The following is a 15,197-nucleotide window of genomic DNA, read 5'->3' as shown; positions in this document are numbered from 1 at the left end:
TTTATGCGCGTGATCTGGAGCTGCGAAACTTCTTTTGAGTGAATTATTTTGAAGGAGAGTAAGGGTAATTTTAGGTTTTATTTAAGGCATCTTATTTTGACAGTCTTTTTGTAAATTCTGTGGTGGATTCTGTTAACACACTGTGCTCTTATTTTGAAAGCTGCATTAGTTTAGCAAGAGAAAGTAATTCTTCACAGAGTAGCTTTTTGTGATTGAAACAAATTTAATTGTTAGCTAATGTTAGCTTGCCGATATCGAACGGCGTATGCAACAGTGTGTTTGGAATTTTGACCGCCCGGACAGGTTGATAGTATTTAGTTCGGCTCGCGCACATGCACAGGCACACGGAGAGATGATGTGGGGCCAGGACTGATACAGATAAGTAGGCACGTTTCTCTGTCATGCTGGAATTGTTTTGCGAAGCGGAGAAGTGGGGAGGGCAGCTCGGTAAATTCAGTGCGCGTGTCAAGGTCAAGGTCAAGGTCACGTTTATTTCTAGAGCACCTTTTATACAACCAAGGTTGACCAAAGTGCTTTACATAAATGAATAACAACAAAATCCAATCCAATACAAGATACATAATTGAATAACAATAAACTCACAAAAAAACAATAAAGACAATTTGATCTAGTAATATATTACATGAGATGTGCAATACAACATACAGAAACAACTTTCTTCTCACACAGGTTCGAAAGCCTGGGAGAGTCAGTGTTTGAATGCTCTAATGTCTTGGAGGAGGATGGAGAGGTGGGTCAGGGTTTAGGCTGACTGACGAGTGACAGACACTCTGCTGAGCAATGGCAACACGACACAAATTAACTTTATATTATGAATCGTGTAAATATACTTTCAGTAGCTTGAAATGTGACGGCAGCGTAGCACATGAGACTCTGGCGGGCCAGATTAGAGTCTGGCCCGCCAGAGTTTAGGTAATTAATGGGAAACCCTGGACACACACACACACACATATATATACCTAAACTGGCAGCCCGCCACAGACTTTAATGGGAAACCCTGTATACACACACAGATACACACACAGACACACACACATTATATATATTTATATATATATATATATATACATACATACATACATACATACATACATACATACATACATATCATAACATCTGCCCATGCTGTTAAAAAAAATCCAGTTCTTGAACCTGCTACAGGTGGTTGCCAAAGAGCAATGATTTTGACAACAACATTGTCATTAGGGAATTTATAAAATCCAGTGCTACTTGAAAAATGTAATGAAATAGAAAAGGGAAAAAAAGGGGAAAAAATGTTATTGTTTTCACAGGTAATATACACAAACTAGACTGTTGTGATGATGAAATAATCGGATTTATTGAAAATTTACAATATATTCATTCATTTTTTCTTTATATCTTCTTACATTTATTTTCTAATGTTGTTTGTACGATTTTGGCCATTTTGGAGTACTTTAAATGTTTACCTTTAAGTGTTACCAATAAAGTTAAACCCAGTGATACGCATGTATTTCCAATGCACAGCAGGGTTATTGGTGTTGCCACAGCTGGGTTTAGCTTACATTAAACACAATGATTTGGTATGAGTTGTAGAGTGATGGAGATGTCAGCCATAGAGATGTCTGCCTCATCTAAAACTTGAAATAAGATGCCACTCGGCTTGTGGTGCTTCTTTTTTGTATTGTTTCAAGGTGTGTGGATTATCTTGACATACTGGTTCATGATTCCTGGAAAGGACAATGCTATTGAGTTTTTCAAATGTATAGTTTTGGGCACTCTAAGCTCCAAAAAGCAAGTGTCATCTTGTTACATTTTATATAAGAGAGAAGGTGAATGTTTCTACAGCTGATGACACTCCGCAACTCACACAAAAACCCAAAACAATCTGGATTGATAAACAGAATTACAGGTATATTTATTACAGGTAATATGTACAGTCATGGAAAAAATTATTAGACCACCCTTTTTCTTCAATTTCTTGTTCATTTTAATGCCTGGTACATCTAACTAACATTTGTTTGGACACATATAATGATAACAGCAAAAACACCATGGAAAATGTCTAGATATCAGCTCTTAAATTAAACTCTTAGGAGCTATTATTTTTTATCTTTATATTTGCCCCAAAAAATGTCAAAAAATGAACAATAAAGTAATGAAAACAAGGGTGGTCTAATATTTTTTTCCATGACTGTAAGGATTTGCAGTTGTGGTAATTTACATTTTCTCACAGGGTCTGGAGCAGCTCTGAAATGTGGCTCTGAAATGCTAAATATAGTATATAGTTCAGTATATGAATTTGCAGTCATTTGTAGCTTCAGTTTAGTTTCATTCATAACAGACTACAGGATACAAACCACTTTTTTTCACCCTACTCTCCTGCTCCCCCATCACAGATAGACAGACCAATAGACGACATTGAAGAAGAGGAAGGAGAAGGGAAATAGGGCTCTTGCATAGAGGTCAATGCGTTTGGCAGCAGCAGGTATGACAGGCTTAGGTGGTGGTGGTTTCTTGTTGGCTTTGTTCTGGGACTTAAGGGCCCCTGACACTTCAACAGGTTTACCATAACAGTCAAAGTTGGATAGTTCAAAGTCTCGAGGTAAAGATCCCACGATGCTGAAGTCATTGGAGCGAAGGTCTGATTTGGAGGTGCAAACTTTCTTACAGCGAGTTTCTACCACCTGCTGAAAGACACAGACTGACTGAGTAAAGACATTTGATATTGTCACTCATGTCATTACACTGCAAAAAACATGAAGCTTACCAAGTATTTTCTTCTTATGTCTAGCGTTAGTATCTTAATTATCTTGTTTTGAGTATAATTTACCTACTGACCATATAGCTTTATTAGCTTATCTTAAGAACACGTGTCTTTTTGTAACTAAAATGAAAGAGTAACCCCTCTTCACAGGGTGAGTAACCCCTCTTCACAGGGTGAGTAACTGTGGTGTAAATTTACCTAAAATATTGGTTCAAATTAAGAGTTTTAGTTGCATGTAGTTTAAATGCTATTTCAAAAGCATTTTCTATCACCAGTATCTACCCACAGATTCTGAAATGAGAAAAAAACATGCTCGTTTCAAGTATTTCTGGCTTATTTTAATGTCACTACAGTTGGGTTTTTCAAGCCACAATTGCTCAAAATAAGTATATTTGGACTTTTTTTTAAGATATCATTGGTTTTTCCAGTGCCTATATTTTTACTTATTTAAAGAACTCTTACAAAGAAACATTTACTTACTGCACTGGCAGATAATTGTACTTGTTTTGAGCATGTTTTTGCTTAATTCTATTTATTTATTTATTTATCATTTTTTGTCAGTTGGTTTTTGCAGAGTAGATGTACACTACAAATTATTTGTTTTTACCAAGATAAAAAAAAAAACCTTAGATTTAGAAGTGTTGGATAATTTATCTTGTTTTAAGAGTTCATTTCTTATTTTAAGCATTCAACATGCTTATTTCTAGAATTAACAATCTTAATTTAAGAAATCTTGTCAAGTGAAATTATCTGTCCATGCAGCAAGATCATTTCCCTCAGATTGAGGTTTTTTTTTTATCTTGTTTTTAGACACACCTTTTTTGCAGACCCATTTAATGGCAAGTGTAGTTTTACAGCTTTTTAGCCCAAGGTCCCTCAAGAAAGTATACTGGGGCCATTATTTATTTTATGTACATTTATGTTTGAAAATTTGATGAGGATAATGCTGTATTCCTGCTGTATATTATAACACGTTAAGGTAAAGCCTTGGTATACAGTTTGTTGAGCTGCACATTATTTTATTTCATCATGGGAAAACTGAAGTATAAATCCTAAAAAATAATGTGACAAATATATTCATGTACAGTTCCGGTCCATTTGGCCGAGTTGTGTTTACCTGCAGAGTGTTGACATGTATGGGTGTTCCACCAGTCCCATTCACTGTGTTGTTAGCTTTGTTTGAAGGCTTTTTTCCTTCTTTCTCTTGCAAAGCTTTCTCCTTTGTGGCCATTTTGGCTTTCTCCTCTTCAATCAGTTTGGGACTGTTGAGTGCCACCTACAGAGAGGATAGAGAGAAGAATAGAGAGAGAGAGTTGGATGGCTGGCTGGCCTGGGCTCCTTGTCTCACTGATCTTCACACCTGCATTCAAGGATAACCAACTGTCCACATATACATCAAAGATTAGTGGGGTTTTCACAGTGACATCTATGTCACCCCCCCCCTTGTTTGCATAGTGCTGGTAATGTTGTGAATTCAAACAACATTACTTTGTAAGGTTTAGGACACAAACTAATTGGTTTGGTTTAGGTGTCAAAAGGTTCCTGTTTAGGTTTAGGCAACAAAATGACTTTATTAGATATAGGAAAAGAACATGGTTTGGGTTTGAAAAAAGTAAGTTTGCTATGTAACCTTAGTTTCAATTTCACGACACAGTCTTTGGGTGAAAGTATAATGTCCATTTTGACGAAACTTGCCATCCCTCCTGATTTTTCAACCCTTTTTTCCTTTTCAGTATAACACCTTGTTTATGGTACTAAAAGTCTATTGTTTTCCTTGACAGTACAGCAATAAAGCCCAGACTCGTAAGACAGGTCACTCAGTGTATTGAATAAATGAATGAAAACTGATGGCTAGTGTAGTTGAGGGTTGCAACTATACTGATTAATAAAATAAATACACAGATGCTCTGCTCGATAGTGCCTTACTAACATGAACCAAGACAGCCAACATTTTACACCTTAAAATCCTATCATAAATTCACTCAGCATTTTGTTAAACAACTCATAGTAATATAATGAAATGTCCAATAAAATAGTGTTTTGTATGTTAAAATATCTTGCACAAATACTCATAATATAACTACAACTCACGAAAACATTGTTGAAAACATAAATAATAGAGAATGTGATAACTTGCTAATCCTTTTTGCCATATCTTCAAAGGGAAACTGTACAAAGATAATATATTTAACCTCTTAAAACCCACATGCCTGGTAACAGGTAGGCGTAGTGGTAGGGTAAGACCAAAAAACTTATTAGCCACATGCTGAACAAGCACAATTGCAGTAACTAAAAGATGTTACCTTTCAAATACACATTTATTTTTTTTACTGGCTGCAGTTTTTAATATATTTTTTTTATGTTTTCTGAGCTGTTGAATTAAAATCCCTGTATTCCCTCACATCTTCTGTAGTGACAGTTGGCTCCAGCCAACTGTGACCAGAGTTCGGATAAGCAGTTACTAATAACTCTCTACTCACTGGTGTATATAAAAGATGGGTTAAATGCAGAGGTTGAATTTGAATTTGAGTGGGGGAAAAACATCTGAAGAAGAGAGTTTGGCATCTGTCTCCTTTGTTGGAGAACAAAAGAGATTCCACTGCCATTTTAAAGGCAGACAAATTAAAAATGCTGTTGCATTTTCCATTAAAATCAAATCAGTCCAAGTGTGTGCTTGTGTTTAAGAACTGACCTGTACCACAGCGTATTCCACCAGTGATGAAAACCCAAAAAGTAGACAGGCAATGAGCCAGATATCAATGGCTTTTACATAGGAAACCTTTGGTAGCTCTGACGCCAAGAGCATACTCTCACTGGACAGAGAGAGTACTGATAAAATACCTAGAAACACACAAACAGCAAAACATTAGTATTACTACTACATGTTACTATCTCCAGATAAGTAACATTTGCGCTTAAATAAGTCTGCTTAGAGAGAACGAGTAAGTTGGTTCGTGGCAATGGTGTGTTGGGTGTGATGTCAACATGTAGATTGTGGATTGACATTGTAAAGGAAGGTTGATTTGATAAATTATTGGATTAATGGACTGAAAGCTCGATAAGATACCTGATAATACATTAAACCTACAAGCGGGAAAAAACTGGCCCTTTCACCTCTTTTGTATTGTACATGTTCTATCACTTGCTGTATTCGCCTAGCCTGGCTAACACCAGACTATTCTCAAATGAGGTCTAGTCTGGCAACGAGCAATGGATTTTTCCGTAGAGGAGGTGTGGTTTACGATCCTCCGGAGCCGTTTATTGGGCGCTTAGAATGTCTATCAAAGCGTCTGTAGGTAGCTCTTAGCCAATCAGATCAGTTATACCAGATGACGTAGTAGAGCAACAGAAATGGATGTTTGTTGTGTGTGTGTCTGTGAGAGAGTGTTGCTTGCTGCTTTGCTTCTCCAGTTCTCGCTTTGTGGAAGATTATTTATTTTCACGCTTTATTCCCCCTCATGTCATTCAGCCACACACATCCACTGATTTTATGGGCAATCAACAAGCTGCTGCGGGTCTCTCGGCGGCACCGCTGTCCCCCGGCTCGGAGCGAGATCACCGGCGGTCTCGCCGGTACGGCGCTAATCACCGGCGCTACCGGTGATCTCGTTCCGAGCCGGGGGACAGCGGAGCCGCCGAGAGACCTTTCGCCTTTCAACTTTCGCTCTAAACTATTTAAAACGCCGTCTACAGCTAAAGAGAGTTTCGCGTCTGCAGCAGCCATGTTGGATCCGGAAAACTACAAGCTTCCAAATGCCGAGTAGTACGCGTCATCATCTTGCCGTCCCTCCCCGCTCTGTGATTGGATCCCTAAAACAGGGCTAAGAATGCTTCCTGGATTCCAGACCCTTTCGCAGTTCGACATTAAATTCGAGCGCGCAAGGCAGTCTGGGTATACCCAGGCTAGTATTCGCCATGTAGTCCTAAAGAAAACACACTAAACATGCATTATGTTGCTTTGTATCAGCCTATCCACGTTAGAAACACAGACTCCAAGATCACCGCGGGAATGGACGCAGCAGCTCTTAGCTCTCTGTTTCGGCGTATAGCTTTCGTAATGCCATGGATGTTCTTGTGTGTACTTGTGTGTGTGAGTGAGATAACATCTACACCCCAGCTATGCTGAGGAAGGAACATTCTGCTGGGCATAGCGAGGAGCCAGGCACACCCTAGATTGTTGTCAGGTCGAAGAGGAAGCGGCGCAGAGAGCAGAGGCAGAAGCGAGGGAGGGGGGGTCCATCGTCAACAAAACTGACGAACTGGAATTACTGATGACAAACAACGAAAACATCTGTGACTGCAGTGTGATGATTATCACAGAACCCTGACTACACCCGCTCATCCTGGACTCGGCCGTTCAGCTAACCGGACGCTCCATGCACCGCTTCGACAGGAAGCGGTGACAAAAGGTGATAAAAGCTCCAGTAAGAGCAGAGGAGAAGTGCTGTGTATATCCCACCAGAAGAGAATATGAGTGTCACCAATAACAAACAAATGAAGGCCCACCCAGAGGAAGCTTTTATTGTCCTGGGGACTTAAACCAAGCTTGCCTTAAGTTTGCCTAACTTTGTACAGTACGTGCAGTGCTCCACCAGAGGAAAGAACACATTAGACCATGTTAATTCCAACCTGAAGCAAGCCTACAGAGCAGTACCCCTCCAACACCTAGGCATGTCAGACCATCTCTCACCTCTCCTGGTCCCTGCATTCACCCCCCTCAGGAAAAAAATCCAAACCGGCCACAGAAAACATTGAAATCTGGTCTGAAGGATCACTCTCTCAGCTTCAAGATTGCTTTGAGCACCCAGAGACTGTTCTGTTCTACATAAAGATCTGCACTGACAGTGTTACTGTGGAGAAGCGGATCTACCCTAACCAAAACCATGTTGACCTCGGATGTCCAGACACTCCTGAGAACCCGGAAATCTGCCTTCAAGTCAGGTGACAAAGAACAGTACAGCGTGGCAAGGGCAGAGCTGCGGAGAGGCATTAAATCTGCTAAGGCGGCTCATAAGAAGAAAGTCAAGGACCATCTTGCCAGCAGCAACCCGCAGCTGGTGTGGCAGGGGCTACAGAGCATCACCAACTACAAAGGCTCCACTACCGTCACTACTTTTGCTGACGCATCGCTGGCTGAGGAATTGAACACTTTCTTTTCTCGCTTCCAGACAGACAGCTCCACCACAGACCTTCAGTCACAGCACACTCACACTCAAGGAACACTAGGTGAGGCAGGTGATGAAGGCTTTAAACACAAGAAAAGCAGCTGGTCTGGATGGTGCTCGGATGGTACTCGGAAAAGTGTGCATCTGCTGACCCACTAGGGGGAGTCCTGACCAGGTTGTTCAACCTCTCACTGTCACAGGCTACCATCTCCCTGTGCCTGAAGTCAGCTACCATCATCCCTGTCCCAAAGACCACAAAATGTAAGTTTCTTGTAAATCTGATGATTTTGTTAAATAAGGCTGACTTCCTGTTTGCAATAGGTGGCATTATGAGTAAATATTGGCGTATAGATGTCGTCAAATCTGGACTCTTATCAAGCATGAGAAATTTTTGGCTGATTGGACAATGTACATTTGAGTTACAACAACTGAAATTTTAACAACTTTTCATTTGGAAGGTCTTAGGGATGTACTGACCAGAAGAGTCACATGACGCCATGATGCAAGGACAAGCAATGGCAACCTAAAACTGTGCTCTTACTGATTTGTGATTGTTATCCTCAATTGTGCACAGTTATTGTTGTTGTTGACACTTGGAAAACAAAGTGTCCAGCCAGGTCGCAGTACAGGCAGAGGTTTCCCCGAGCAGCTTCTCTCTCCATCCTTGGGGTTGAGATGGGCCTGTTCCAGAAGTGCAGAAGAACGGGTGGTGTGTTGGCGTCTCCTTGGTCCTGTCGATTCTCTTGCTGCCTGGACTGGACGTGTCGATCAGGTTAGCTCGATGATGGTTTTGAGGGAGGCGGGCAGGTCATGGGACACCAACTCATCCTTGATGTATTCAGCGAGACCCATCAGGTAAGCTCACACTGGGCTCCACTTGCTCAACCAAGTCTTGGTGCAGAAGTCAATATAGTAGTCAAACACTGATCTGGACCCCTGGCTCAATCCCAGAAGACCCCCAGCAGCATCTGGAACTCGTGGCGTCACCCCAAACACCTTGCGGAACTCGGCAGTTAAGTTGTGGAAGGAGGAGCATAGAGGAGCATAGAGGAGCAGAGAGGAGCAGACAGGAGTGCGGCGTTCCCATTCGGCTGTTCCCCACAACCGAGTGTGGCACGTGAGGGAGTTAATCGTGAAGGCCACTCTGGAATCCTCTGAAGCAAAGGTCCAGCATTATGGAAGAATTATCCTATCTTTATTCAAGAGCGTAGATTTTCAGTTTGAGAGCACAATTTGTCTTTCTCATGCTCAGATTTGTTTTCCTCATGCTCACATTTTGCGCTCGCACTCAGATTTCTGCTGCTTTCTTTCAAAATGTGTGCGTGCACTTAAAAATCACATGCTTGTGCTCACATTTCTTCTTCTTGGACACAAACATTTTGCTCGCACTCAAATATGTCCTGTGCGCACTCAAATCTAAAGTCTACGCGCTCAGATCTCAACTCTGCGCTCTCAAAACTTTTGTGCTCGCACCCAGAACACGCACGTCCTCTCAGGTTGAGGTGTCTGCTCAGACTGAACGATGTCCCGCCCTGCGCTTAAAGTAGTGTGTTTCACCAGCCAATAGGGAGACAGCTAGATTGTGGGCCGGTCTTAGGTGCATTCCCTCGCCCTTTTGAGCGCTCCGTCGGGGCGGGTATATGGTCTGTTTGTAAAACTGCTTCTCTCTTAAAATACACCAATTGACCATATTAGCCAGCTATTTGAATCGTCACCTATTTAAGACGCAGCATATTTATGTAGAATCAATCTTAAGTAGTCCTAAAAAGAGTTATCGTAGTTTAGATTATATATATATATTTTTTTTTAATTATTATTTATATATATATATATTTATTGTTTTTTATTTTTCACTTGTTCAGTGGTGTCACGATAGTCCAGTGGTGAAGTATGCTACCATCTGTTGCATTTTAAACCATGGGACGCCGGTTCGCATCCCGTCCGCTGCACTCTTGCTGCATGTCTTATTATGATTTACATTTTTAATTGATAAATTAATGTAACAGTAATACAATCCGTGTAACCAGCTGCTTCTCTTATTGAAACGTTTAACAAGAGATGATGGGTAAATAGACTTGGCTACGTGATTTAAAAAAGTATAATGAAAAATACGCTATGATGATGATAATGATTTGAGGATAACATTTGTGCGTGTAATGCAGTGTATCACCGTCCTATTTACGCGGTCAAAGCCAGGGAGCGCGTAATTAGGCTAATGTTGGTAATACTTTCACAAGAAGGAGACTTTGAGCAGGATTCGGAGCGCGGCAGCGAATGAATGGGAGACGAGATGTATGGTCAAAGACCTCAAGTAAGTTCATTGCTAAATGTTGCTACAACTCAAAACACATCGATCATATACAGTAGTTTCAATAACAGTACCGTAATCATTTTGACACTCGTACTTATCAACATATATAGCGGGCCTTCATTGTAACATGTACAACGAAAGCACAATAATTGGCAACGTATGATCGTACCAGTGGCAGGTTGGCACACATAATGATGCGCGAGCTGAAGGGAATCCTCGCTGACGTCACTTCATTCGTAATGAGTTGCTGTCCCTAGTGCCGACAAAGGCCCGCTATATATGTTGATAAGTACGAGTGTTTTGAGTTGTAGCAACATTTAGCAATGAACTTACTTGAGGTCTTTGGCCATCCATCTGTCTCCCATTCATTCGCTGCCGTGCTCCGAATCCTGCTCAAAGTCTTCTTCTTGTGAAAGTGAAAGTATTACCAACATTAGCCTAATTACGCGCTCCCTGGCTTTGACCGCGTAAATAGGACGGTGATACACTGCATTACACGCACAAATGTTATCCTCAAATCATTATCATCATCATAGTGTATTTTTCATTATACCTTTTTAATCACGTAGCCAAGTCTATTTACCCATCATCTCTTGTTAAACGTTTCAATAAGAGAAGCAGCTGGTTACACGGATTGTATTACTGTTACATTAATTTATCAATTAAAAATGTAAATCATAATAAGACATGCAGCAAGAGTGCAGCGGACGGGATGCGAACCGGCGTCCCATGGTTTAAAATGCAACAGATGGTAGCGTACTTCACCACTGGACTATCGTGACACCACTGAACAGGTGAAAAATAAAAAACAATAAATATATATATATATAAATAATAATTTAAAAAAATATATATATATAATCTAAACTACGATAACTCTTTTTAGGACTACTTAAGATTAATTCTACATAAATATGCTGCGTCTTAAATAGGTGACAATTCAAATAGCTGGCTAATATGGTCAATTGGTGTATTTTAAGAGAGAAGCAGTTTTACAAACAGACCATATACCCACCCCGACGGAGCGCTCAAAAAGGCGAGGCAACGCACCTAAGACGGGGTCACAATCTAGCTGTCTCCCTATTGGCTGGTGAAACACACTATTTAAGCGCAGGGCGGGACATCGTTCAGTCTGAGCAGACACCTCAACCTGAGAGGATGTGCGTGTTCTGGGTGCGAGCACAAAAGTTTTGAGAGCGCAGAGTTGAGATCTGAGCGCTTAGACTTTAGATTTCAGCGAGCACAGGACATATTTGAGTGCGAGCGAAATGTTTGTGTCCAAGCAGAAGAAATGTGAGCACAAGCATGTGATTTTTAAGTGCACGCATACATTTTGAAAGAAAGCAGCAGAAATCTGAGTGCGAGCGCAAAATGTGAGCATGAGGAGAACAAATCTGAGCATGAGAAAGACAAATTATGCTCTCAAACTGAAAATCTACGCTCTTGAATAAAGACAGGATAATTCTTCCATACAGCATCTACATTCAGTGAGTGAACTTCAGTCACACTCTCCTCAATCTGTAGAGCCCTTTACCCTACCCCCACTGCTGCTCCCCCGCTGCTACACAGATTGCTGCCATCTCGTTTATTCAAAATTTCCTAATATGTGTTTTTTCGAAATTGCACCAAATGTGGCAATGGCAAACACTGGCTCCCCAGCAACACACCTGCTAAGTGTGAAACAGGAAGGATGAACGATTGTTGAGATATGCCAAGGATTCACTGTCCAACTCACATACATGCATACAGCACAGATTCCTTGTTTTAGGCCAAGCCCATTCTGCTTAATCGTTTTTTTAACATGCAAAAGTTACTTTTTTAACTCCTCCGAAGATTTGAGTCTGATCCCATGAAAAATCCCATGTAAATTCTTTACTCACACCTGATCAAAAGACAGCAAAACAATTGGGATGTATGTAACTTGTATGACTATTTTAATATTGCATACTTGAATGGAAATTGCTGCAAATACAGAATGTAGCATTTTGTGAAACTTACCTAATGGCACCCTTGCAGCTGAGGCATCAGGGTTGATCCAGAATGATAACCAGGACAAAACGACAATCAACAGAGTTGGAGCATAAACTCCCATCAAGTAAAAACCAACCTGCCGACGTAATGTAAAAATCACTTCCACGCAGGTGTAGTATCCTAGAGACAGACAGTGAAGGAGTCTTAGAGCAATTGTTTACTATTGACATGCTTTTGGATATAATTATCTTTGCAAAAGTAAATTGTGTGATGCTGTTTAAAATGTTTAATATTATTACCCCTGAGTGGAACTTATTGCCCAAGTATTTTTCAAGACGGATTTGGTCTTCATATACTCATAACAAAATTATCTAAATCCAAGTCTAAGTCATTAATAATTAATAATCAATTCATTAATAATCAATTAATTTTATTATAGATTCATGACTAGAACAATCTGACACATACTGCTGAGTTGCATCTCAAATCAATCTTCAGGTTCCCAGCTTACAGAGGGTGCATACCACCTCCATCTCCCCCTAAATATGCCCTGTCCCCAATCATGTCCAATTCTCTATAAAATGCGTAAGAATGTTAAGAATTAAGGTAATTGTTCATGTTGCAGAACCTACATTGATTTGTTTCCCTATTAAGATCTGTGTTCCCCTAGTCTGCCTTGTTAATGGAGGTTTGGTTGGTTTCTTTAAGTGTACCTTAAGCACTGGGAAAGTTCAGCTTATGGAGTAGGATGTGGAGGAACAATTTTTCCGACTGTAATTTGAAGTCTCTATTTAAGTTATAATAAAGCCAATGTGAGCCATTCAGCTATTTACACCCGGCCCTCTCAGTCCTGCATTTTTATTTATCCCTCTGCATTTTAGAACAAGACACTAGTATTGGTCAGGACCATGCCTTACATCATTCTGGCTTAGCAACCTTGTGGCGTAATGGTAATATTAAAAGGTGTCTGGCGGTGTTGGTTTCTCAACTGGCTGATTGGCTCAATTTGGAAGTCATGGGGTTATCAAACCCAGACCCACTGTATGGTGGATCATTTTTTGTACAATTCACTGTGGATTGATGGGAAAATGGAAAAGGTGACTGACGTCTAATAGGTAACCTGGGGCGGCTGTGGCTCAGTTGTTAACGTTATTTCGTAACATATAGGATATATATATAGGGTGCTTTAACATCTAGTGGTTAGATGTGAAAGCATCCTATATTAAATTTACTAAAATTAAAATATAGTTTGCCTTCACATCTAACCACTGAATCAAACCTGTATGGTTTGACTAAAATGAACTAAGGTGTAATTTCCTGTTTGTTTTCGTTATTTCAGGCCGGTGTTGGCTTTGTTTTTCTATATGGGATTTATTCATGATGACAAATAAATCATTATCAGTATTTATTCAATATCAAAAGAATTATACTTTTTCAGCTTGTTGCACTGAAAACATATTTACTGGTTGGTAAGTGAAGCAAACTTCTGACTTATTTGGTTGAGTCTTTAGTGAAATAGCTAAAATCTATTAGTTAGCAGTTTTTCAATGTTGTCCAACCTTTTTACCTTCCAGTATTATGAACAACAGTTGATGTAATACCATATTATATCATCAACAAAACATAAAAATCACTGAATATTACTTTTTTGTATGATAACGTCAAACACAATTTTGCTGCATATTTTTACTTTGTTGATTATATTTATGGGAAGTTGCTATCTTAACAAGTAACAAGGTAACTGAAAGCTAAAGATGCAGCAAACAGTTGGTGGTTTGTAGTTCTAAGTTGCTTATTTGCCACATTCACACTATGACAGTGGTGGTGTAAATGCCTTTGTTATAATTATTTTAATTATAAAAAAATTTTTGTAATTTATTTATTTATATTAAAATTATTTAAATAAATTAATAATTGTGGAAAAAAATATTAAACTTATTTTAATAAATTAATAAATATTAAAATTAATTTATTATTTTAATAAATGTGAAAAAAATTAAAATACCAACCTGTTCCTTGATAGTACTTTGTGCAGTTTCCATATACTATGTCCTCTTGTTTAATGTCAAACTGGGGGAGAGCAATCTCGTCCATCTGAACTGGGTCAGACTGCCACATGAACACAAGATCACTGGTGGTATAGCCAACTAAAACATACAAATGAAAATTATTATTTATTTGTTCAGCATCAAATTAGTCTTTTGAATGTATCTTTGCACTTTCTTTGTTATGCCCTTTTCTCAGTTTTTTTCAAAAAAAAATTTGTGCCAATGCTGCATATTGATAACAGAACTTTAAAACAGATTAGACAGACTATTTACCATGAAGAACAAAGAAAATACACACAAAGCATTAAAATGGAATATTTGATGGATACAATATATACAGTACAACAGAAAAAACAATGCATAACATATATATATATATATATATATATATATATATATATATATGCAAGCATGTATATAGGCTTGGACAGACTAAGTAAATTAAAGGCTGATGTGAAAAGATAATCCTTTTGAAAAAATGTTCTAGCCTCTTGAACTGGTGAGTGTTACAGTTACGTAGTAGTGGTTATGATTAGGGCAAGTCTCCAGGAAACAAATTAAGGTCTAAGTGTGTGTGTGTGTGTGTGTGTGTGTGTGTGTGTGTGTGTTTGTGTGTGTGTGTTCTTGTACTTCCTACATAGTAAGGACCGGAACAAGTTTTTAACCAACAGAGTGAGGACATTTTTGAGAAGTGAGGACATTTCGGCCGGTCCTCACTTTTTTAAAGGCTTGTTTGAGAGTTCAGACTTTGTTTTAGGGTTGAGGTTAATATTAGGTTTATGTTATGGTTAGGGTTGGGCATTTAGTTGTGATGGTGAAGTAGGGCTGGGCGATATATCAATATAAAACATATATCGATATATTTTTTAATTTAATATGGAATTAGACCATATCGCAGACATTTAAATAGTTTCTTTACATATGAATGCTGCCCT

The 15,197-nt window shown here is 39.2% G+C and overlaps 1 protein-coding gene across 3 annotated transcripts in view; it reads right to left on the bottom strand.

Annotated features, from left to right (window-relative positions):
• Nucleotides 1–2,175: 2,175 nt before the first annotated feature.
• The window catches only part of LOC131973197 (glycine receptor subunit beta-like), a 57,793-nt gene continuing 44,771 nt past the window's right edge, over nucleotides 2,176–15,197 (bottom strand). For 2 of the 3 annotated variants that reach the window (XM_059335114.1, XM_059335131.1), the window contains 5 exons: nucleotides 14,224–14,361; nucleotides 12,242–12,394; nucleotides 5,460–5,608; nucleotides 3,885–4,043; nucleotides 2,176–2,690 (listed from right to left, as the gene is read on the bottom strand). In XM_059335114.1, the coding sequence (XP_059191097.1) occupies nucleotides 2,394–2,690; nucleotides 3,885–4,043; nucleotides 5,460–5,608; nucleotides 12,242–12,394; nucleotides 14,224–14,361 (896 nt within the window). In that variant the 3' untranslated portion in view covers nucleotides 2,176–2,393. The remainder of the gene's footprint in view (nucleotides 2,691–3,884; nucleotides 4,044–5,459; nucleotides 5,609–12,241; nucleotides 12,395–14,223; nucleotides 14,362–15,197) is intronic. The other variant, XM_059335122.1, reaches the window with a different exon arrangement.

The sequence above is a fragment of the Centropristis striata genome, chromosome 1 (genome assembly GCF_030273125.1).
Source record: "Centropristis striata isolate RG_2023a ecotype Rhode Island chromosome 1, C.striata_1.0, whole genome shotgun sequence".
Taxonomy (NCBI): Eukaryota; Metazoa; Chordata; class Actinopteri; order Perciformes; family Serranidae; genus Centropristis; species Centropristis striata.
This window is presented reverse-complemented; position numbering and strand designations above follow the sequence as displayed.